At 42.6% G+C, this 22,769-nt stretch overlaps 2 protein-coding genes across 3 annotated transcripts; both read right to left on the bottom strand.

Moving 5' to 3' along the window:
* Positions 1–140: 140 nt before the first annotated feature.
* Positions 141–5,717, bottom strand: LOC139372727 (calumenin-B-like). 2 transcript variants are annotated; one of them, XR_011627476.1, is made up of 8 exons: positions 5,582–5,717; positions 4,859–5,085; positions 4,553–4,746; positions 4,273–4,439; positions 4,101–4,161; positions 3,793–3,992; positions 1,601–3,701; positions 141–1,518 (listed from the first exon to the last, which is right to left on the bottom strand). XR_011627476.1 is itself a non-coding variant. In XM_071112526.1 (7 exons), exons 2-7 carry the CDS (start codon positions 5,080–5,082, stop codon positions 3,597–3,599), a joined length of 951 nt encoding a protein of 316 aa, XP_070968627.1. In that variant the 5' UTR covers positions 5,083–5,085; positions 5,582–5,717; the 3' UTR covers positions 141–3,596. The 2 variants fall into 2 exon arrangements, 1 of the variants encoding a protein (XP_070968627.1); XM_071112526.1 differs by having other exon boundaries at positions 141–3,701.
* A 372-nt stretch (positions 5,718–6,089) lies between these two features.
* Positions 6,090–21,332, bottom strand: LOC139382242 (general transcription factor IIIC, polypeptide 6, alpha). Its single transcript, XM_071126113.1, has 6 exons — positions 21,205–21,332; positions 7,566–7,646; positions 7,391–7,454; positions 6,970–7,014; positions 6,765–6,875; positions 6,090–6,343 (listed from the first exon to the last, which is right to left on the bottom strand). The coding sequence occupies exons 1-6, from the start codon at positions 21,226–21,228 to the stop codon at positions 6,201–6,203; spliced, it is 468 nt and encodes a 155-aa protein (XP_070982214.1). The 5' UTR covers positions 21,229–21,332; the 3' UTR covers positions 6,090–6,200.
* Between the last annotated feature and the right edge of the window lie 1,437 nt (positions 21,333–22,769).

Genomic DNA, 22,769 nt, shown 5'->3' with positions numbered 1-22,769 from the left:
TCAAATGTCTAGGTTGGCCTCAAGGTTCTAGTCTTGGTTGTCACATATGTGGTAAAATAGATTTGATTCAGATTGGTCTAAAACTATCTGATAAGGGTAACATAGCAACCTTAGAATTAGAACGATTAGTTATACTTGTATAAAACCTCCACAACATCCTTTTAATCAGAAAAACACTTCTCCACCTGATTGACAACAGCACACACTGTCAACAAGGCAACAGGTGACAAGGTATGTACAGGGTCATCACTACTGATAGGCATGGCGCTGGATTGATCATGTAAAAAACAGCTACATCATATACATTATAGCATATACATTATTATAACATTATATTTTATAAAGACATTGGAAACACTTTACTAGAAACCTCTGTCATAAGACCTACATAAATAACACTGTTGAAAACACGACATAACATGTCATAAAAAGTCCTACTTCTGGTGTCAGTTTATCAAAACTGACTTTGTACCAACAGTTATGACTGTTCATGTCATTATCATGTAGCCCTGATGGCAGAGGGATTAAGGGAAGTTGAACCAGATCAATAACAGTGGTTATAGAGGGTTATACACTAAGTATCAGGTGTTATACAATTATTATACAGTCTGACAACTATAACTAAGGAAGAAGACTGGACAGGGGAAATCTTACTTTAATAAGCCTCCAAACATATGTAGTATGTGTGTGTAGTACAGAAGACTATTCAGTAGATACCAAAATAAAACAAAAGGAGGCACTCAGTGGAGGGACACACAGAAAGAGAGAAAGAAAGGAGGAAAGAGGAGTCCTACAGTTTCTCTCTGTTTCCCAACTCTGGTCCTTGAGTGAAACACCAGGGTTTTGCATTTTTGTTCCAGCCCTGTACTAACACAGGGCTATAAATATGTTGTGCTAGTACAGGTACTAGATCAGAAATGTACGACCCAGGGGGTGCCCAGACTGAAGTAAATAATAAAAAATAACTGATCTAACCCCTAATTGAGTCAAGCTCCTACACACATGTAGGAACTAAAACCTGCACACAGGGGACACGGGGGACCGCTATTGGCCGACACACACCCCAGTCCCTATGGTGGTGTTGTATTGCACGCGTCCAAACAGTCTTCATGAGGCTTTGATGAGGCCCACTCCATGAGTTTTCTGAGCCAGAAAAAACAATGACACCATGTGTTTTACATTGTCATACATAAGACTGTAAAAACACTAGGAAATTAGGTTCAACTGACTTTGATTTAAGTAATCTGTTCCCAAGTATACCCATGCATAATAGACACGTGATCGTATACAAATGTAAGCAAGGTTTGAAATTATTATGTTTGCAGTCTACAAATGATTTGTAATTATAAACTGAGTGGTTCAAGCCCTGAATGCTGATTAGCTGACAGCTGTAGAATATCAGACCCGTATACCACAGTTATGACAAAACATTTATCTTTAGTTCTAATTACGTTGGTAACCAGTTTATAATGGTAATAAGGCACCTCAGATTTGTGGTACATGGCCAATATACCACAGCTAAGGGCTGTATCCAGGCACTCTGCGCTGCGTCGTGCATAATAACAGCCCTTCGCCGTGGTATATTGGCCATATACTACACCCCATCGGGCCTTATTGCTTCATTTTGTTCTGGCCCCTCGACCATCCACTCAATAAAAAATATATTAAAAATCATCCCACGGCTGAAACTAGTTGATGGTCCCTGGGCTACAACCACTAACCCTAACCCTGGGAGGATTGGCCATATTTGGGGAGTGGTGGGATGAAGACACTGCTAGCCAATGAAATCAAAAGAGCAGTTTGTGGTAGTAGCTTATAGAGTGGACCGTGTTATAGTGAGTGCCCTTCACCAATATTGGCACCCTTAGTAAATATAAGCAAAACGGGTAAAAATTATTTACTGTTTATCCTCTTGGTCTTTAATTCCAAATACTCACAAAAATGTAACTTTTAATTGAAGTAAAATTGAGATTTTTTTTTGTGAAATAAATATTTTTTGACAAAGCATGTGCCACAATTATTGGCACTCCTAGATATTCTTATAGGTAAAATCTAACTGAAGTATATTCACATTATGTTCACCTGAATGATTAGGAACACATAAGTGGTAAGCCATGAATTCCCGTTTCACTGGGGTATAAATATGAGGTGACACACAAGTCAAATTCCCATCATCAATCACTATGGGAAAGACCTGATGGTTGAAAATGCCCATTTCTACAATCAGGTCAATAATTAAGAAGTTTAAAGCAACTGGAGAGGAGATGTTAACAATCAGCCTGGAAGAGGACGTGTGTCTATATTGACCCCACGCAGTGAGGATGGTTCGAGTGGCCAAAAAAATCTTCAAGGATCACAGCAGATGAATTGCAGACGTTAGTTGGGTCTTGGGGTCCGAAAGTCTCCAAAACTACAATCAGACGCACCTACATAACCACAAGTTGTTTGGGAGAGTTGCCAAAAAAAGCCTTTGCTGTCAAACTCAAGTGCCTACATTTTGCTAATCTTTACTGGAGCTTTCAATGGAACTGGTGTTATGGGGCTTTGATGTTATGGGGCTGTTTTTCTTCCAAAGGCCCTGGACAACTTGTTAGGAAAAATGGTATCATGGACAAGTACCAGCAGATATAAACTGGGCCATGGGTGGACCTTCCAGCAGTACATGATCCAAAGCACTCCTCAAAATCAACACAAAAATGGTTCACTGACCACAGAATCAAGATGTTGCCATGGCCATCCCAGTCCCCTGGCCTAAACCCCATAGAAAACCTGTGGGATGAGTTGAAGAGGAGTGGACCTCAGAATCTGAAGGATCTAGAGAGATTTTGTTTGGAGGAATGGTCTCAGATCCCTTGCCATGTGTTCTCCAACCTCATTACATATTATAGGAGTCTCAGAGCTGTTATCGTGACAAAGGGAGGTTGCACAAAGTATTGAATGAAGGGGAGCCAATAATTGTGGCATACAGAGAAAAATATTTGTTTTATGATATATTTTTTTCAAATTATTTTACTTTAATTAAAGGTTAGATTTATGTGAATATTTTGAAAGAAAGACCAAGAGGATAAACAAAAAAAAAAAAAATTCACAGCCCGTTTGCTCATATTCACCAAGGGTGCCAATATTAGTGGAGTGCACTGTACATCTCCCCTTCATAGTCCAGTGCAGAACATACACCAGGGTTGGGATCAATTCACTTTTTCTATTGAATTTTACTCACTTCCTGAATTGAAACCTGAAATGACCACAACATGCACAGTTCTGCCCTTCATTGCACGCCTGACATTGTTCAAACAAGGCTACCAAAACAAACACTAACATCTGTATTCTGTCACTTCTTACAAAAACAAAGTTGATCTGCAAACGAAGACAACGGAAATACTGTATATCCTTTCCATTGTCTGGATTGGACGAGAGGATGGTGGAGGTGGAGCCAAACCAGGAGGTGTGTCTTGATGTCCAAACTCGTATACTACTTAGTACACTAGTGTGAAACGCTCCGTCTCAAACGTCACCCTATTCTCCATATAGTGTTTTTAATTGGGATTTCAACTCCATGACTGAATTGAGCCCAACCCTGTGTGGGAAGTGGAAGGTTAGAATTCATCATGTCTTGCCAAGGCTTCTCCAAAGTCAGTAGCCTGGCTGCCAACGAAGAGGTCATACTTCTCTACGATCTCTGCCTTGGTCAGATGGCCGTCCTACAGAGAGAGGTGGAGAGAAAACACAATCTTTGGTTAGATGCGCTCTGTTCCGGTGCACGCACGCACGCACACACACACACACACACACCTTGTCGTTATCTGACTCGTAGACCAGGTGTTTGGCTTCTGCCTCTGCATGGTCGTAGTCTGAAGGGAGGATCCAGTCTCTGGTCTCCTCCTTGTCCATGCGGCCATCTTTGTTTTTATCTCTGAACTCAGTAAACTGTTCTCGTTCTGTCTTCACCCACTCTGGCTCTGAAGGATCACCCTCCTGGTTATACATGTCACCTAGAAGAGGGGTAGGAGAGAAGAGAAGAGGAAAAGAGAGATGCTGATATGTTATAACTATGTGTCCCCCATGTACTGATTCAGGTGTTATTACAGGTTATAACTCACCTATGTACTCCTCCAGATCTATGAAGCCGTCTCCGTTTTTATCAATATCCTCCATGGTCTCCTACAGGAGAAGGTATTGGCACAAATATGTTACTGGCTGGCTACCTTAGACAATAAAGAAATCGTGTTTGTATTACAAAATAAATACTGTGTGTGTGGGTGTGTGACCCACCAGTACAACTATATCCTTCATATGGTCGTACTCCTCAGGATGGAGGAAGGCTGTAAACTCCTCTTTATTGGCCTTCAGGTCAGCGTCCAGGTCGGCCATTTTGAATCTCCTCTCGTCACGTGACATCATCTGTCTGTAGCTGAAGCCATCTTCTGGGTCTGGATCATCTTAGGGGCACACATACCAATTAAAAAAGTTTAAGTCAGACCTTCCGGTAAAAAGGCACTTGTCAGGGGTCGTAAGCTCCATTCTTATACTCGTTCAGAGTGTGTGTCCATACCCAGTATGTATCCGTATGTGGCATTCTTGTACTCCTCCCAGGACACCAGTCCATCTCCGTTAAGGTCATGACCTTTCCACTGGCGGTCCACATCATCATAGATCCACCTCTTCTGACTGTGTTTTATCCACTTCTTCATCTCCTCTACTGACACATACCCATTCTTGTCCTCATCTATACGCTCTACCAACATACTGTAGGGAGAGAGAGAGATGAAGGGTGTAAATCCATCTTTTCAATACAAATCTATTTCTCTCGCTTCTAAACAAGATGCAGCACCTGTGTTTCTGTGTGTGGGTGTGTTACCCCAATCTCTCTTTGCTCTCTTCAGGTGTGAGCTGATCGAAGGTCTTGGCCTCATCTTGTCCAAGAAACGCTTCATGGTCATAGTCAAAGTTATCTGCGTCGTCATGGTTGCGGTTGCTAAGCAGGTCGTCATGAATGACACGGTCCTTCTTGTCGATGGTGGGTTTACTGGAAGCGTGCACCACGCACAGCGCAAAACACATGACCAACGGCCGCAGCGCCATACTCTGACACACACACACACACACAGAGATGCTTACAACAATATGATTATGTCAGTGTATTTAGTTTACGACAGGAATTCGTCATGAGCATCTTTAGTTTAACCGTACTAATAGTAACGGCCTTGCTAACAAGCTAGAAATCTATCCGGATATCAACGTGATCAGTGACAGTGTGTGATGAAGTAGCTAGTTCCACCAAAGATATAACAAACGCAATTTCCCTTACTCATCTGTGGCTCCACCGTTTCTGGCTGAACTAGCTACGTTTTTTTTTTACATGACATGGATAGCTAGTTGGCTTTATGTTAGTCTTACCCTGCTGTGCAGCCAATTAGCAAGCAAGCTAACGTTAGCAAATAAGCATGCTTGCTAGCTCGACATCTGTTGAAATAAATGCACTGTTCATGTCAGCGTATAGCGTTTAATGTTACAACAATTTAGCAGGATAAAACAGATGCACTGTGAATTTAGGTATGCGTAAAAGTGATATTTTACTCACCGGTCTTTCTGAAGTCTTTCGATTTTGACCGTCAACGTCATCTACTCCGGATACACACCCATCGCCGTAGTAAAGTCGTTTCCTGTACTAAGATTAGCTTGTTTCATACCGCTCGTCCATTACTCCACTTCTGGACAGCTTCGGCCTTTTGATTGGTTAATAAGCGCCACGTCCTCACGCTATGAGCGTGTAATGTTTTTAAATATTTTCCCCATTCCAAAAAAAAGAGCAGCACTTATCAAAACAACTTTCTAACATGGACTTTAATTTCTTGTTGTGACATTAGTGTTTTTTAACTGCATCACACAACCAAGTTCATTAGTAGGATATGCATGAGTGCATCCCCTCAAGCTGCATGCCCATTTCATCATCAATCATTGACATTCCAACTGAAATGAAAGAATGAGGTGATGGCGATAAAATAGAGGTTCAAGCAGTTCTCAATTCCAGGCTAAATCAGGAAATATCCCATCTATTAAGTACTAGAATACGGTAATCAAACAACACGTCTAGAAAGCGTCATATTTATTTCAACAACATACACAGTACAAAAATATAATTACAAATCAGAGGTAAAACCTAATTAATGGAGTTGCTGACAATGTCCTGCCTGACCCCTCTACCCAGTCTTCTGCCCCATCATGTGTGCTCCCCCTTCCCCTGCTGGCTTGGAGGTCCTCTTTGGGTTCTGGATGAAGTGAGAGAGTGAGTCGAGTCTGGCTGGGGACATTCCGTCACTCAGTGGCTGAAACTGAAAGTCTCCTGCAACAGCAACAAACAGCCACATTCAAGCATCTTCATGTCGCATAAAAAAAAGAGCTAAATTCAAGCATCTCAAAGTTTGACTTTGTCTACAAAAGGTATTGTGCAGTAAAATTTGCATTGAATGGAGTCACTAGAAGCAAAAGTCCAACCCCGGCAAATTTAATTACATTAATTATGCCATTTGGCAGAAGCTTTTATCCAAAGCGACATTGTCATACACGCATACATTTTTACGTATGGGTGGTCCCAGGAATCTTACCAACTTTACAGTTGTTGCAAGCTCCATGCTCTAACAGAGCTCCAGAGGACCCCAGTACTGATCCAAAATAGAGAGCATAGCACAACAGTATGTGTGTGTGTTGGTATGTGAGCGTGAGGGCTCACTGTGTGTGTGTGTGTGTGTGTGTGTGTGTGTAACCTGAGCTGTTGTCTCCTTCCTTTTTCTCAGCAAGGAAGGTTCTCTGCATCATCAGTCTTTTAACAGTGTGGCACTTATAGCTCAGCTCTGGACTGGCTTCAGGGTCTGCCCCTAAAACAAACACACACGAGAGAGAAGAGAGGAGAGAGAACTTAGAGTGAAGATCAGTTCATCTCTATGAAACTCACCACTCGTCAATACTCACTACTCGACTGTCCCTCCTCGAAGAGCACACAGGTGCCCAAGGCATCTGTCAGGAGATATGGGGGAGAGAAGAGAGAGCCAGATAGGGGAGAGTTAAACTGACACTCAGTCTGTAACTCAGTATCACAACAGGGCACTAATAACAACACTACTCCTAAATATGTAAAACTACATGTACTTTACTGGAAAATGGATAACACAAATGTTGTATTCAAAACAGACCCCTAAGCCCATCTTCTCTAGACACCTAGTCTATCAGTAGGCAAGATGCAACAAGTGACATGTTGAGTTTTTTTTTTTTTAGCCCAGTCCCTTCAGATCTAAAGTGTACATAGGGAGGAGGGGCAAGGGGGTCATTATACATTCAGCAAATATGAAATATGTTGTCAGGCATAAGCAAATAGAATAATGAATACACTTACCGTCATACTCTCCCGCAAACACGTATCTTCCCACCTGCATCATTGGCTGCTCACTGTCAATGTCCTTCAATACAACAAATAAGAAAATCAACAGGAGGAGGAACGTAGAGGTTTCATTGAACATTTGCTTTGCTACCTACTGTAGCGCGTGAGAAAGGGAAGCCAGATCACTCACCAGTATCTTGCAGGTTCCCTGACACTTGGTCAAAAAATCTGAGTTAATTATGCCAGAGAGCTCAACCACAACCAACTGCTCCTAAAAAGAGAGAGGGAGAAAGAGAAGGGCAGAACATTTAAGAAATTGTCTTCAGTCATTTTTCCATGATAGAGGGTGTATCTGATCACAACAAACACTAGATGTCATTGTCCACCATAAAATGTGTTGGCTAAGACTTACCAGAGGTCTCTAGAATACTGTAGAAGCCATTTCTACACTACGGATGCATCCCAATACTCTCTTATTTCTCCCAAAGTGTGCACTTGTTAATTTCCCTTCACTGATATGAAAGGAAATGACTGGCTGGTATAAGAAATATGGTGAAAACTCCCTCCAGCCCGACCAATCCAATGCTTTTAGATTTGTGGGAAGTCTTCAACCTTCGGGGGAGTTTAAAGGCGGTGAAGTGCACCAGTCCCTCCTGCAGCAAAGCACCCCCCCTCCTGATGCTGCCACCCCCGTGCTTCATGGTTGGGATGGTGTTCTTTGGCTTGCAAGCCTCCCCCTTTTTCCTCCAAACATAACGATGGTCATTATGGCCGAACAGTTCTATTATGGCGGTTTTGAGCGGCCTTTCAGGCCGAGTGGCCTGGTACCTTCAGGCGTTTGGAAATTGCTCCCAAGGATGAACCAGACTTGTGGTCTACAATATATTTTCTGGGGTCTTGGCTGATTTCTTTTGATTTTTCCATGGATGTGAAGCAAAGAGGCACTGAGTTTGAAGGTAGGCCTTGAAATACATCCACAGGTACACCTCAAATTATGTCAATTAGCCTATCAGAAGCTTCTAAAGTCATGTCATTATTTTCTGGAATTTTCCAAGCTGCTTATAGGCACAGTCAACTTAGTGTATGTAAACTTCTGACCCACTGGAATTGTGATACAGTGAGTTAAGTGAAATAATCTGTCTGTAAACAATTGTTGGAAAAATTGCGTCATGCACAAAGTAGATGTCCTAACCGACTTGCCAAAACTATAGTTTGATAACAAGAAACAAGTTTTAATGACTCCAACCTAAGTGTATGTACATTTCTGACTTCAACTCTGTAATATAGCTCACACACAGTGCCTTCGGAAAGTATTCAGACCCCTTGACTTTCTCCACATTTTGATAGGTTACAGCCTTATTATAAAATGGATTAAATAAAATACCTCAATCTACACACAATACCCCATAATTACAAAGCAAAAACAGTTTTTTAGAACAGAAATATCAAATTTACATAAGTATTTTGACCCTTACTCAGTACACTTTTGGCAGCAATTACAGCCTTGAGTCTTCTTGGGTATGACGCAACAAGCTTGGCACACTTTTATTTTAGGAGTTTCTCCCATTCTTCTCTGCAGATCCTCTCAAACTGTCAGGCTGGCTGGGGAGCATCGCTGCACAGCTATTTTCAGGTCTCTCCAGAGATGTTCGATCAGGTTCAAGTCCGGGCTCTGGCTGGGCCACTCAAAGACATTCAGAGACTTGTCCCAAAGCCACTCCTGCGTTGTCTTGGCTGTATGCTTAGGGTCGTTGTCCTGTTGGAAAGTGGACCTTTGCGCCAGTCTGAGGTCCTGAGCGCTCTGGAGCAGGTTTTCATGAAGGATCTCTATGTACTTTGGGGAGGGGGGGGGGGTGCCAGGTTTCCTCCAGACTTGATGCTCGGCATTCAGGCCAAATAGTAATCTTGGTTTCATCAGATCAGAGAATCTTGTTTCTCATGGCCTGAGAGTCTTTAGGTGTCATTCAGCTATCTCCAAGCGGGCTGTGATGTGCCTTTTACTGAGGAGTGGCTTCCGTCTGGCCACTCTACCATAAAGGCCTGATTGGTGGAGTGCTGCAGAGATGGATGTCCTTATGGAAGGTTCTCCCATCTCCACAGAGGAACTCTAGAGCTCTGTCAGAGTGATCTTCAGGTTTTTGGTCACCTCCATGACCAAGGCCCTTCTCCCCAATTGCTCAGTTTAGCCAGCTCTATGAAGAGTCTTGGTGGTTCCAAACTTCCTCCATTTAAGAATGATGGAGGCCACTGTGTTCTTAGGGACATTCAATGCTGCAGAAATTCTTTGGTACCCCTCCCCAAATCTGTGCATTGACACAATCCTGTCGTCTCGGAACCCTATGGACAATTCCTTTGACCTCGTGGTTTGGATTTTGCTCTGACATGCACTGTCAACTCTGGGACCTTATATAGACAGATGTGTTCCTTTCCAAATCAAGTCCAACAATTAAATTTACCGCAGGTGGACTCCAAACAAGTTGTATAAACATCTCAAGGATGATCAACGGAAACAGGACTCACCTGCGCCCAATTTCAAGTTCCATAGCAAAGGGTCGGAATACTTAAGTAAATAAGGTATCTGTTTTTTTGTTTTCTAAAAACCTATTTTTCGCTTTGTCATTATTGGGTATTGTGTGTTGATTGATTAAATAAATAAAAATCCTCAGCAATCTTAGAATAAGGCTGTAACGTAACAAAATGTGACAAAAGTCAAGGGCTCTGAATACTTCCCGAAGGCACTGAGATATATACACACACACAGAGCCATATCCCAGTAATGCTTAGAGAAGATCTTATGTCAAGTGTTATTGAAGTGTTGCGCCTGCAGGTTCACCTGCCTCATGTAAAGCCTATTGCTATAGGCCACCAAGTGCTAAGAGTCAGTATCTAAATAGTATGTGTGCAATGCTTGATAGTGTATGTGACGTAAACAGAGAGGCCTACTTTCTTGGGGATCGGAATATTGACTGGTTTTCATCAAGCTGTTTGCTCAGGAGGAAGCTTCTCACTGTAACCGCTGCCTGTAATCTGGTTCAGGTTATTAAATCAACCTACCAGGGTGTTTACAGACACTACAGGAACAAGGTCATCCACATGTATTGATCACATTTTTAGTAATACTGTAGAACTTTGTTCTAAAGCTGTATCCGTACCCATTGGATACAGTGATCACAATATAATGGCTATATCTAGAAGAAACATTGCTTCAAAATCTAGGCCTAAAATAGTATATAAAAGAACACAAAAGATTTTGCTGTGACCCATATGTGGATGATGTAAAGAATGTGTTGGTCTGATGTGATTATTAAGGAGCATCTAGACACTGCACTTGTGAATTTATGAAATTGCTTCTTCAAATGATTGATAAACATGCACCTAGTCAGAAACGGACTATTAAAACTGTTAAGGCTCAATGGATTGATGATGAATTGAAAAACTGTATGGTTGAAAGAGATGGGGTAAAAGGAGTGGCTAATAAGTCTGGCTGCACATCTAACTGGCTGACTTACTGCAAATTGAGAATTATGACTAAACTTTAACAAAAATAAACTAGATTATGAAACTATGATCAATGATATAAAACGTGTGTACTTTAAATTATGGACAGAAAGACATTCAACTGCATCTTTCATCAAATCAGATGACTTATCACATAACCATTTGATGTTGGCAATTCTAATAATTACATAATTGGCAAAGTGTGTAAACTTAAGCAGGAAATGGCAACAACAAACAGTGAGCCATCATATTCATGAATAAAAAAAAATATGAAAGAAAGGCATTTTAAGTTAGAATTTTGTAAAGTTAGTTTGGGAGAGGTGGAAAAATTGTTATTGATCAATAATGACAAACCTGGCATTGACAATTTAGATGGTGTCATGCCCTGGCCTTAGTTATCTTTGTTTTCTTTATTATTTTGGTTAGGTCAGGGTGTGACATGGGGGATTTATGTGTTTTGACTGGTCTAGGGGTTTTGTATGTTTATGGGGCTGTTTCCTTTCTAGGTAGTTTTGTATGTCTATGGTTGCCTATATTGGTTCTCAATTAGAGGCAGCTGTCTGTCGTTGTTTCTGATTGGGAACCATATTTAGGCAGCCATGTTCTTTGGGTATTTTGTGGGTGAGTGTCTTCTGTCATTGCACCAGATAGGACTGTTTCGGTTTTCACTTTTGTTTTGTAGTGTTCTCGTTTATCGTCGCTATTAAAGATGTTGAACACTAACCACGCTGCATTTTGGTCCTCCTCTCCTTCAGCGGAAGAAAGCAGTTACAGATGGAAGGTTACTGAGGATGGTAACGGAGTCTAAAACCACTCCTATCCGTCATATTTAATCGGAGTCTAGAGGAAGGTGTTTTTTCCTCAGGCCTGGAGGGAAGCCAAAGTCATTCCGTGTGGTGCATTTCTCTAGACCCTCTACTCTTTTCTATTTTTACCAATGACCTGCCACCGGCATTAAAACAAAGCCTGTGTGTCCATGTATGCTGATGATTCAACCATATACGCATCAGCAACCACAGCTAATGAAGTCACTGAAACCCTTAACAAGGAGTTGCAGTCAGTTTTGGAATGGGTGGCCAGTAATAAACTGGTCCTGAACATCTTTAAAACTAAGAGCATTGTATTTGGTACAAATCTTTCCTTAAGTGTTATACCTCAGCTGAATCTGGTAATGAACGGTGTGGCTGTTGAACAAGTTGAGGAGACTAAATTACTTGGTGTTACCTAAGATTGTAAACTGTCATAGTCAAAACATATACAGTGCCTTGCAAAAGTATTCACCCCCCATTGTGTTTTTCCTATTTTGTTGCATTACAACCTTTAAGTTAAATAGATTTTTATTTGGATTTCATGTAATGGACATAAGTCCAAATTGGTGAAGGTATATGTTTAAAAAAAACTGAAGTGGTGGGTGCATATGTATTGATCCCTTTTACTATCAAGACCCTAAATAATATCTGGTGCAACCAATGACCTTCAGAAGTCACATAGTTAGTAAAAAAATACAAATCCACCTGTGTGGATCTAAGTGTCACATGATTGGTCACATGATCTCAGTATATACACACCTGTTCTGAAAGGCCCCAGAGTCTGCAACACCACTAAGAAAGGAGCACCACCAAGCAAGCAGCACTATGAAGACCAATGAGCTCTCCAAACAGGTCAGGGACCAAGTTGTGGAGAAGTACAGATCAGGGTTGGGTTATAAAAAAATATCAGAAACTTTGAACATCCCACGCAGCACCATTAAATCCATTATTTATAAATGGAATGAATATGGCACAAAAACAAACCTGCCAAGAGAGGGCCACCCACATAAACTTGCAGACCAGGTCTCTTTGTTGCCTCTCATTAGTCAGAGGGGCAACAAAGAGACCAAAGATAACCCTGAAGGAGCTGCAAAGCTCCACGGCGGAGATCGGAGTATCTGTCCATAGGACCACTTTAAACTGCACAGAGCTGGGCTTTACGGAAGAGTGGCCAGAATAAAAGCCATTGCTTAAAGAAAAAAAAAAATCAGCAAACATATTTGGTGTTTGCCAAAAGGCATGTGGGAAACTCCCCAAGCGAGGTGGTACTCTGGTCAGATGAGACTAAAATTTAGCTTTTTAGCCATAAAGGAAAACGCTATTTCTGGCGCAAACCCAACACCTCTCATCATCCCGAGAACACCATGTTTTTCCATCGGCAGGGCCTGGGAAACTGGTCAGAATTGAAGAAATGATGGATGGCGCTAAATACAGGGAAATTCTTAAGAAACATAAACCTTATCACAAGTAGAGGTAGACCGATTAAATCGGAATGGCCGATTAATTAGGGCCGATTTCAAGTTTTCATAACAATCGGAAATCTGTATTTTTGGGCGCCAATTCTTTCTTTTTTTTACACCTTTATTTAATCTTTATTTAACTTGGCAAGTCAGTTAAGAACACATTCTTATTTTCAATGACGGTCTAGAAATGGTGGGTTAACTGCCTCGTTCAGGGGCAGAAAGACAGATTTTCACCTTGTCAGCTCGGGGGATTCAATCTTGCAACCTTACAGTTAACTAGTCCAACGCAATAACGACCTGCCTCTCTCTCGTACCACTCCACAAGGAGACTGCCTGTTACGCAAATGCAGTAAGCCAAGGTAAGTTGCTAGCTAGCATTAAACTTATCTTATAAAAAACAATCAATCATAATCACTAGTTAACTACACATGGTTGATGATATTAATAGATGTTATCTAGTGTGTCCTGCGTTGCATATAATCTGACTGAGCATACAAGCATCTAAGTATCTGACTGAGCGGTGATAGGCAGAAGCAGGCGGGTAAACATTCATTCAAACAGCACTCTCGTGCGTTTTGCCAGCAGCTCTTCATGTGCGTCAAGCATTGCGCTGTTTATGACCTCAAGCCTATCAGCTCCCGAGATGAGGCTGGTGTAACCGAAGTGAAATGGCTGGCTAGTTAGCCCGCGCTAATAGCGTTTCAAACTTCACTCGCTCTGAGCCTTGGGGTGGTTGTTTCCCTTGCTCTGCATGGGTAACCCTGCTTCAATGTGGTGGCTGTTATTGTTGTGTTGCTGGTTCGAGCCCAGGGAGGAGCGAGGAGAGGGACGGAAGCTATACTGTTACACTGGCAATACTAAAGTGACTATAAGAACATCCAATAGTCAACGGCTAATTAAATACAAATGGTATAGAGGGAAATAGTCCTATAATTCCTATAATAACTACAACCTAAAACTTCTTACCTGGGAATATTGAAGACTCAGGTTAAAAGGAACCACCAGCTTTCATATGTTCTCATGTTTTGAGCAAGGAACTGAAACGTTAGCTTTCTTACAAAGCACATATTGCACTTTTACTTTCTTCTCGAACACTTTGTTTTTGCATTATTTAAACCAAATTAAACATGTTTCATTATTTACTTGAGACTAAATTGATTTTGATGTATTATATTAACTTAAAATAAGTGTTCATTCACTATTGTTGTAATTGTCATTATTACAAATACATTTATATTAAAAAAAAATAATAATAATTAAAATCGGCCGATTAGTAGCTATCGGCTTTTTTGGTCCTCCAATAATCGGTATTGAAAAATCATAAATCGGTGGACCTCTAATCACAAGTAGACAATTGCAAATGATTAAATCCATCTAATAGAAAAAAAACAAAAAAACAATTTTGTTACAAATTGAACTTTAAATGAGTTGACTTCACATGGGATTTCACTGAATAACAAAAGAAAGGGAACATTGAATGATCCCAATGGATCGCATCTCGCAAAAACATTTACCATTCATCTGTAAAATGAGTCTAGAAACTAAAGCTTTGGTTGCCTTCCTCTCAGGATTCCATGTCTTCTCCCTGGACCCCCTCAATGTCCACCTCTAGAACGTCAGACTGTGAGGCCTCATCTTCACTTTCCAACTTAGTTGAAGATGGCTTGTTGTCAGGCTCAAAAAGCCTCAAATTTGCCCGGATGGCCACAGATTTTTCAACCCTTGTATTGGTCCGCCTGTTGCGTACTTTGGTGTGTGTGTTCCCAAACAAGGACCAGTTGCGCTCTGAGGCGGCTGATGTTGGTAGGATTTGGAGGATGATGGAGGCAACAGGGAAAGAGCCTCAGTCCCTTCCATCAGGTGGCTGAGGAGATATGTTGGCACGACTGCCATATTGCATCTCCAACATGTATGCTGTGACGTGTATGGGCTTCAGGCAGAAGTCTTCACGCTTTTTGATGCATTTCAGAACTGCAGTTTCCACTGCTTGGAGCAACTTATTCACATACATCTGCAAGCAGAGTCTGAACATCAGACAGGATGGCATTGTCTCCCTCAATCCATGCAATGGCTAAGGTTTCAGGAGTTTCAGACTGCTTACCACTCGCTCCCAAAATACATCAACCAGGAGGATCCTCTTGATGAGGCTGTCCATATCGGCAGACTGTGATATGGCCATATTTTGGAGAGACTCCTTCCCCTCCAGGAGACTGTCAAACATGATGACAACACCACCCCAACGGGTGTTGCCGGACAGCTTCAATGTGGTGCTCTTATTCTTCGCACTTTGCTTGGCGAGGTAGATTGCTGCTATAACTTGATGACCGTTCACATACCTAACCATTTCCTTGGCTCTTTTGTATGATGTCCTTGATAAGCAGATTCAATGCATGAGCAGCACAGCCAATGGGTGTGATGTGAGGGTAGGACTACTCCACTTTTGACCAAGCAGTCTTCATGTTCGCAGCATTGCCTGTCACCAGTGCAAATACATTCTGTGGTCCAAGTCATTGATGACTGTCTTCAGCTCATCTGCAATGTAGAGACAGGTGTGTCTGTTGTCCCTTGTGTCTGTGCTCTTGTAGAATACTGGCTGAGGGGTGGAGATGATGTAGTTAATTATTCCTTGCCCACAAACATTCGACCACCCATCAGAGATGATTGCAATCCAGTCTGCCACTTTTAAATGGATGTAGTTCCATCTTTGAACTGTTCTTGTCTATTAATTTTCTGTATTATGTAATGTTTCATGTTCTGGGAGGAAGAGTAGCTGTGGCTTTCGCAATGGAGATCCTAATAAAATACCAAAATATGTTGCATTACCACCCCCAACTGGACTATAGTATAAATCCATTATACCTTCTGAAAAATTAAATAAAAATTATTTAAAACCCTTCCAACTAACCCTACAGTCATTAAAAACCAACTACCCCATTCCATTTTCTGTGATTTACATTTCATTCTGCAGTACAGTTAATAACTATTGCTATGAATGCTAAGAAGCCAACCTTACTAAAGCATAGATCACTCATTGACCTATCCCTATGTGCTGGCACATATCAATCTTCCGGCGCCGACAGAGATGGCCGCCTCGCTTCGCGTTCCTAGGAAACTATGCAGTTTTTTGTTTTTTTACGTGTTATTTCTTACATTAGTACCCCAGGTCATCTTAGGTTTCATTACATACAGTCGAGAAGAACTACTGAATATAAGATCAGCGTCAACTCACCATCAGTACGACCAAGAATATGTTTTTCGCGACGCGGACCCTGTGTTCTGCCTTACAAACAGGACAACGGAGTGGATCCTATGCAGCGACCCAAAAAAACGACTCCGAAAGAGAGGGAAACAAGGCGGTCTTCTGGTCAGACTCCGGAGACGGGCACACCGTGCACCACTTCTTCTTGCCAATGTCCAGTCTCTTGACAACAAGGTTGATGAAATCCGAGCAAGGGTAGCATTCCAGAGGGACATCAGAGACTGTAACGTCCTTTGCTTCACTGAAACATGGCTCACTGGAGAGACTCTATCCGAAGCGGTGCAGCCAACGGGTTTCTCCACGCATCGCGCTGACAGAAACAAAAATCTTTCTGGTAAGAAGAGGGGCGGGGGCGTATGCCTCATGGCCAACGTGACATGGTGTGATGAAAGAAACATACAGGAACTCAAATCCTTCTGTTCACCTGATTTAGAATTCCTCACAATCAAATGCAGACCGCATTATCTACCAAGAGAATTCTCTTCGATTATAATCACAGCCGTATATATCCCCCCCAAGCAGACACATCGATGGCTCTGAACGAACTTTATTTAACTCTCTGCAAACTGGAAACGATTTATCCCGAGGCTGCATTCATTGTAGCTGGGGATTTTAACAAGGCTAATCTGAAAACAAGACTCCCTAAATTTTATCAGCATATCGATTGCGCAACCAGGGGTGGAAAGACCTTGGATCATTGTTACTCTAACTTCCGCGACGCATATAAGGCCCTGCCCCGCCCCCCTTTCGGAAAAGCTGACCACGACTCCATTTTGTTGATCCCTGCCTACAGACAGAAACTAAAACAAGAGGCTCCCACGCTGAGGTCTGTCCAACGCTGGTCCGACCAAGCTGACTCCACACTCCAAGACTGCTTCCATCACGTGGACTGGGAGATGTTTCGTATTGCGTCTGATAACAACATTGACGAATACGCTGATTCGGTGTGCGAGTTCATTAGAACGTGCGTTGAAGATGTCGTTCCCATAGCAACGATTAAAACATTCCCTAACCAGAAACCGTGGATTGATGGCAGCATTTGTGTGAAACTGAAAGCGCGAACCACTGCTTTTAATCAGGGCAAGGTGTCTGGTAACATGACCGAATACAAACAGTGTAGCTATTCCCTCCGCAAGGCTATCAAACAAGCTAAGCGCCAGTACAGAGACAAAGTAGAATCTCAATTCAACGGCTCAGACACAAGAGGCATGTGGCAGGGTCTACAGTCAATCACGGACTACAGGAAGAAATCCAGCCCAGTCACGGACCAGGATGTCTTGCTCCCAGGCAGACTAAATAACTTTTTTGCCCGCTTTGAGGACAATACAGTGCCACTGACACGGCCTGCAACGAAAACATGCGGTCTCTCCTTCACTGCAGCCGAGGTGAGTAAGACATTTAAACGTGTTAACCCTCACAAGGCTGCAGGCCCAGACGGCATCCCCAGCCGCGCCCTCAGAGCATGCGCAGACCAGCTAGCCGGTGTGTTTACGGACATATTCAATCAATCCCTATACCAGTCTGCTGTTCCCACATGCTTCAAGAGGGCCACCATTGTTCCTGTTCCCAAGAAAGCTAAGGTAACTGAGCTAAACGACTACCGCCCCGTAGCACTCACATCCGTCATCATGAAGTGCTTTGAGAGACTAGTCAAGGACCATATCACCTCCACCCTACCTGACACCCTAGACCCACTCCAATTTGCTTACCGCCCAAATAGGTCCACAGACGATGCAATCTCAACCACACTGCACACTGCCCTAACCCATCTGGACAAGAGGAATACCTATGTGAGAATGCTGTTCATCGACTACAGCTCGGCATTCAACACCATAGTACCCTCCAAGCTCGTCATCAAGCTCGAGACCCTGGGTCTCGACCCCGCCCTGTGCAACTGGGTACTGGACTTCCTGACGGGCCGCCCCCAGGTGGTGAGGGTAGGCAACAACATCTCCTCCCCGCTGATCCTCAACACTGGGCCCCACAAGGGTGCGTTCTGAGCCCTCTCCTGTACTCCCTGTTCACCCACGACTGCGTGGCCACGCACGCCTCCAACTCAATCATCAAGTTTGCGGACGACACAACAGTGGTAGGCTTGATTACCAACAACGACGAGACGGCCTACAGGGAGGAGGTGAGGGCCCTCGGAGTGTGGTGTCAGGAAAATAACCTCACACTCAACGTCAACAAAACTAAGGAGATGATTGTGGACTTCAGGAAACAGCAGAGGGAACACCCCCCTATCCACATCGATGGAACAGTAGTGGAGAGGGTAGCAAGTTAAGTTCCTCGGCATACACATCACAGACAAACTGAATTGGTCCACTCACACAGACAGCATCGTGAAGAAGGCGCAGCAGCGCCTCTTCAACCTCAGGAGGCTGAAGAAATTCGGCTTGTCACCAAAAGCACTCACAAACTTCTACAGATGCACAATCGAGAGCATCCTGGCGGGCTGTATCACCGCCTGGTATGGCAACTGCACCGCCCTCAACCGTAAGGCTCTCCAGAGGGTAGTGAAGTCTGCACAACGCATCACCGGGGGCAAACTACCTGCCCTCCAGGACACCTACACCACCCGATGTCACAGGAAGGCCATAAAGATCATCAAGGACATCAACCACCCGAGCCACTGCCTGTTCACCCCGCTATCATCCAGAAGGCGAGGTCAGTACAGGTGCATCAAAGCTGGGACCAAGAGACTGAAAAACAGCTTCTATCTCAAGGCCATCAGACTGTTAAACAGCCACCACTAACACTGAGTGGCTGCTGCCAACACACTGACACTGACTCAACTCCAGCCACTTTAATAATGGGAATTGATGGGAAATGATGTAAATATATCACTAGCCACTTTAAACAATGCTACCTTATATAATGTTACTTACCCTACATTATTCATCTCATATGCATACGTATATACTGTACTCTATATCATCGACTGTATCCTTATGTAATACATGTATCACTAGCCACTTTAAACTATGCCACTTTGTTTACATACTCATCTCATTTGTACATACTGTACTCGATATCATCTACTGTATCTTGCCTATGCTGCTCTGTACCATCACTCATTCATATATCCTTATGTACATATTCTTTATCCCCTTACACTGTGTACAAGACAGTAGTTTTGGAATTGTTAGTTAGATTACTTGTTATTACTGCATTGTCGGAACTAGAAGCACAAGCATTTCGCTACACTCGCATTAACATCTGCTAACCATGTGTATGTGACAAATACATTTGATTTGATTTGACATCTACTACTCACAGGGATCCCTCACCCTTAAACCATCCTCCTCTACTCTCTTCACTGCCTCAGCATACAACACTTTCTGCACTGCTCTGACTCTGACCACCTCAACCTGCCTCACTCGCAGGGGACACTTCCAATCCCCTGCAACATGGGAACCCCTACAGTTGACACATAACTGCATCCACTTAAACTACATAATCCTCTGTCCTATACCCTCCAGCACACTTCCCACATTTTGGAATGTCCCTCCTACAAACTGCTGCGACAATAAACATGGCACCTGAAACATCACAGTGGATTCTACACAACAGCTCTAACAGGATAACTGATATATCCTAACATGACTTTTTCAAGTAGAGAATCAAAAAGACAGACTGACACCTGTGTTTCACCACGCTCCCCACTGGGTCTGCAGCACACCAAACAGCCGCCATCACAAACACCAGGAATGTTCAACTGCTTCACCTCCACACTTAACACTACCCCAAAAATCACAAATTTCAATGATGCCCTGCTACTAAGAGGAAAGCAAGAAACAGGTCTTAACCTAAGTTGCGTGACAATAAGTGCCGACTCCATCTGGGCGGAAGTAACACAAAAAACTATCAGTCCACTACGGGTTACCTTCACTGATTCAACTACACCTAACTTGTTTCCCACCCACTCTGAAACCACTACTAGATCTGGCAAAGAGCAAGGATCCACTCTCTCCCAGAAATGTACTCCTAATGGACCAGATTCTTCTTCATCATCATGTCCATCAACACAAGGGTCGGACTCCGAGCTCTTCACCACACCTTCCACGTCACTTAATTGGCCCTTATTAATTTCACCGCCAGAACTCATTATAGCGTAGGGCTCACTGTGTTTGTACTTGACAATCTTCTTCGACACACCATCTCTTTCTTTTCTGCCATCTTCAGATTCAACCTCAGCCTCTCATCCTCTTTTTCCCTCCATTCCTCTTCCTGAAATCCTATTAAAACGACTCCTAGTGAAAACTCTACATTTCTGAATAGAAATCTATTTCTTGCCTCCTTGAGGGACGCCATCTATCAAAAAGCTGCATTCCCCTTCCTGAAACCCTGTTCAGCCTGACAATGTCATGTGGAACACACTGGCAGAGGCGGCGTGCAAGAAAAAACATTAAGCATTTGTCGGAAGTAGTGAACATTTCATGAGGTAGGATAGATTATTGAGCGGCACCATTGGGGATGAGGCACTCACATGTACCCACGTGAACAGGAAGTGTTAGCTCACAGGTTGAAGAAGAGAGCATATGGTTCTTACCTTCTCACTAGATCAGCTTTGTAATACAGCTCTCTGCACATTTGTTCGGTAAATCAAATGGATTGATAATTTTTATTTTATATCCGGCAATAAATGGTTACATCACCCAACCAAAGATCTCCGTCTGGAATGCCAATTCTATGTAATCGCTTCACAAACTGCTCTCATTCTGTGCCAGTGGCGTTTCATAGGGAATCAGAGACGAATAAGCAAAGTCACTATCTGTTACAACTACTCTTTGGTCTTACCTCCTCCTCCCATTCGTCTTCCATATTCACGATGCTTGATAAGAAACTGCCGGGAATAATAAACAAAGACCCACACCGCTGTGAAACAGGCAATAATAACTAAGTACTTCCTGGTCACGGAGTTTGGGACTCCTTCAGAATATAAGTCTTTTCCAGTTTAATTAATAATTACGGCGAAAATGATGGAAAATTTGCAAAAATATCGATATGTTATACTAGTTATCATACAAAGAACAATCGAAATATTTTTTAAAGGTTGCCTTTTTTAATCTTAAAAAAAGCCAATGTTTTTTGTGTCTGTACTCCTATCATTTATTGCACAGGTTCAACATTATCTGTACTTGTGTCGCAGTAAAAGGTGGGTCCATTTTCCGCAGGAGCACTTTTATATTTCCAAATGCACAGTGTACATCAAGTGGAGCTTCGCTGCTCATTTGGCGGCCATTAAATTGGCCAATCAGCTTAAATCCAATAGTTTTTCCATATTGCACCGTACACTATTTTCTGTACGTTGTGTCGCTGTAAAAGGGAGCACTTCAGCTTTCCAGAGTTTACACCCCCAGCAGTGGCACTGCTAATTTTGCAGCCACATTACATTTAAATTAGCAAAAGTTTAAATTCCATAGATTTATGCCAGTTTTCAATGTAAGACTAGTAATTCTATAAATTGAATTGTGTTCATTTCAAATTGTTTGTGCTTTTGTACTTGTCTAATGACTCACCTTTTTTATGGATGTTTCCCAGCAGTTTGTGATTTGTTAGTATTTTGTATCAGGGTTGGCTTCATGTTCAAGTCCCATTCTACCACACCTGATTCTACTAATCAGCTTATTAGTAGAAACACTCACAGGTGGCCGGTGGTACCTTAATTGGGGAGGACAGGCTCTTAGTAATGACTGGAACAGGATAATGGGAATGGTATCAAACATGTGTTTCATTCCATTCCATTGACTCTATTCCAACTATTATTATGAGCTGTCCTCCCTTCAGCAGCTTCCTGTGGTAGAACTGCTCTTGAACAAAGGCATGCAGACCATGTGGGTCTTTAAGAGCAGGTTGGACCTCAGATTTACTGAGTTACAGGTCATATAAGAAATTCAGTCAATGTAAATAAATAAATTAGGCCCTAATCTATGGATTTCACTTGACTGGGAAAACAGATATGCATCCGTAGGTCACAGATACTTAAAAAAAAGAAAAGGTAGGGGTGTGGTGCGTGGATCAGAAAACCAGTCAGTATCTGGTATGACCACCATTTGCCTCACGCAACAAGACACATCTCTTTCACATAGAGTTGATCAGGCTGTTGATTGAGGCCCGTGGAATGTTGTCCCATTCCTCTTCAATGGCTGTGGGAAGTTGCTGGATATTGGCAGGAACTGGAACACACTATCATACACGACGATCCAGAGCATCCCAAGCAATGGGTGACATGTCTGGTGAGTATGCAGGCAATGGAAGAACTGGGACATTTTCAACTTCTAGGAATTGTTTACAGATCCTTGCGATATGGGGCTGTGCATTATCATACTGAAATATGAGGTGACGGCGGCGGATGAATGGCA

This window comes from Oncorhynchus clarkii, chromosome 2 (genome assembly GCF_045791955.1).
Source record: "Oncorhynchus clarkii lewisi isolate Uvic-CL-2024 chromosome 2, UVic_Ocla_1.0, whole genome shotgun sequence".
NCBI classification, from domain to species: Eukaryota; Metazoa; Chordata; class Actinopteri; order Salmoniformes; family Salmonidae; genus Oncorhynchus; species Oncorhynchus clarkii.
The sequence above is the reverse complement of the archived record's forward strand: the minus strand, read 5'-3'. Positions and strand labels throughout refer to the sequence as shown.

Bases quoted from the DNA above. Each gene is read 5' to 3' on its own strand.
- LOC139382242 (XM_071126113.1), bottom strand. From the start codon at position 21,228: ATGGAAGACGAATGGGAGGAGGAG. The intron at 7,647-21,204 runs GTAAGACCAAAG...CTCTCTTTTTAG, and splicing joins AAGACGAATGGGAGGAGGAG to GAGCAGTTGGTTGTGGTTGA. The intron at 7,455-7,565 runs GTGAGTGATCTG...GTTGTATTGAAG, and splicing joins AGGGAACCTGCAAGATACTG to GACATTGACAGTGAGCAGCC.
- LOC139372727 (XM_071112526.1), bottom strand. From the start codon at position 5,082: ATGGCGCTGCGGCCGTTGGTCATGTGTTTTGCGCTGTGCGTGGTGCAC. The intron at 4,162-4,272 runs GTGGGTCACACA...CTTCTCCTGTAG, and splicing joins TGAAGGATATAGTTGTACTG to GAGACCATGGAGGATATTGA. The intron at 3,993-4,100 runs GTGAGTTATAAC...CCCCTCTTCTAG, and splicing joins AGATCTGGAGGAGTACATAG to GTGACATGTATAACCAGGAG.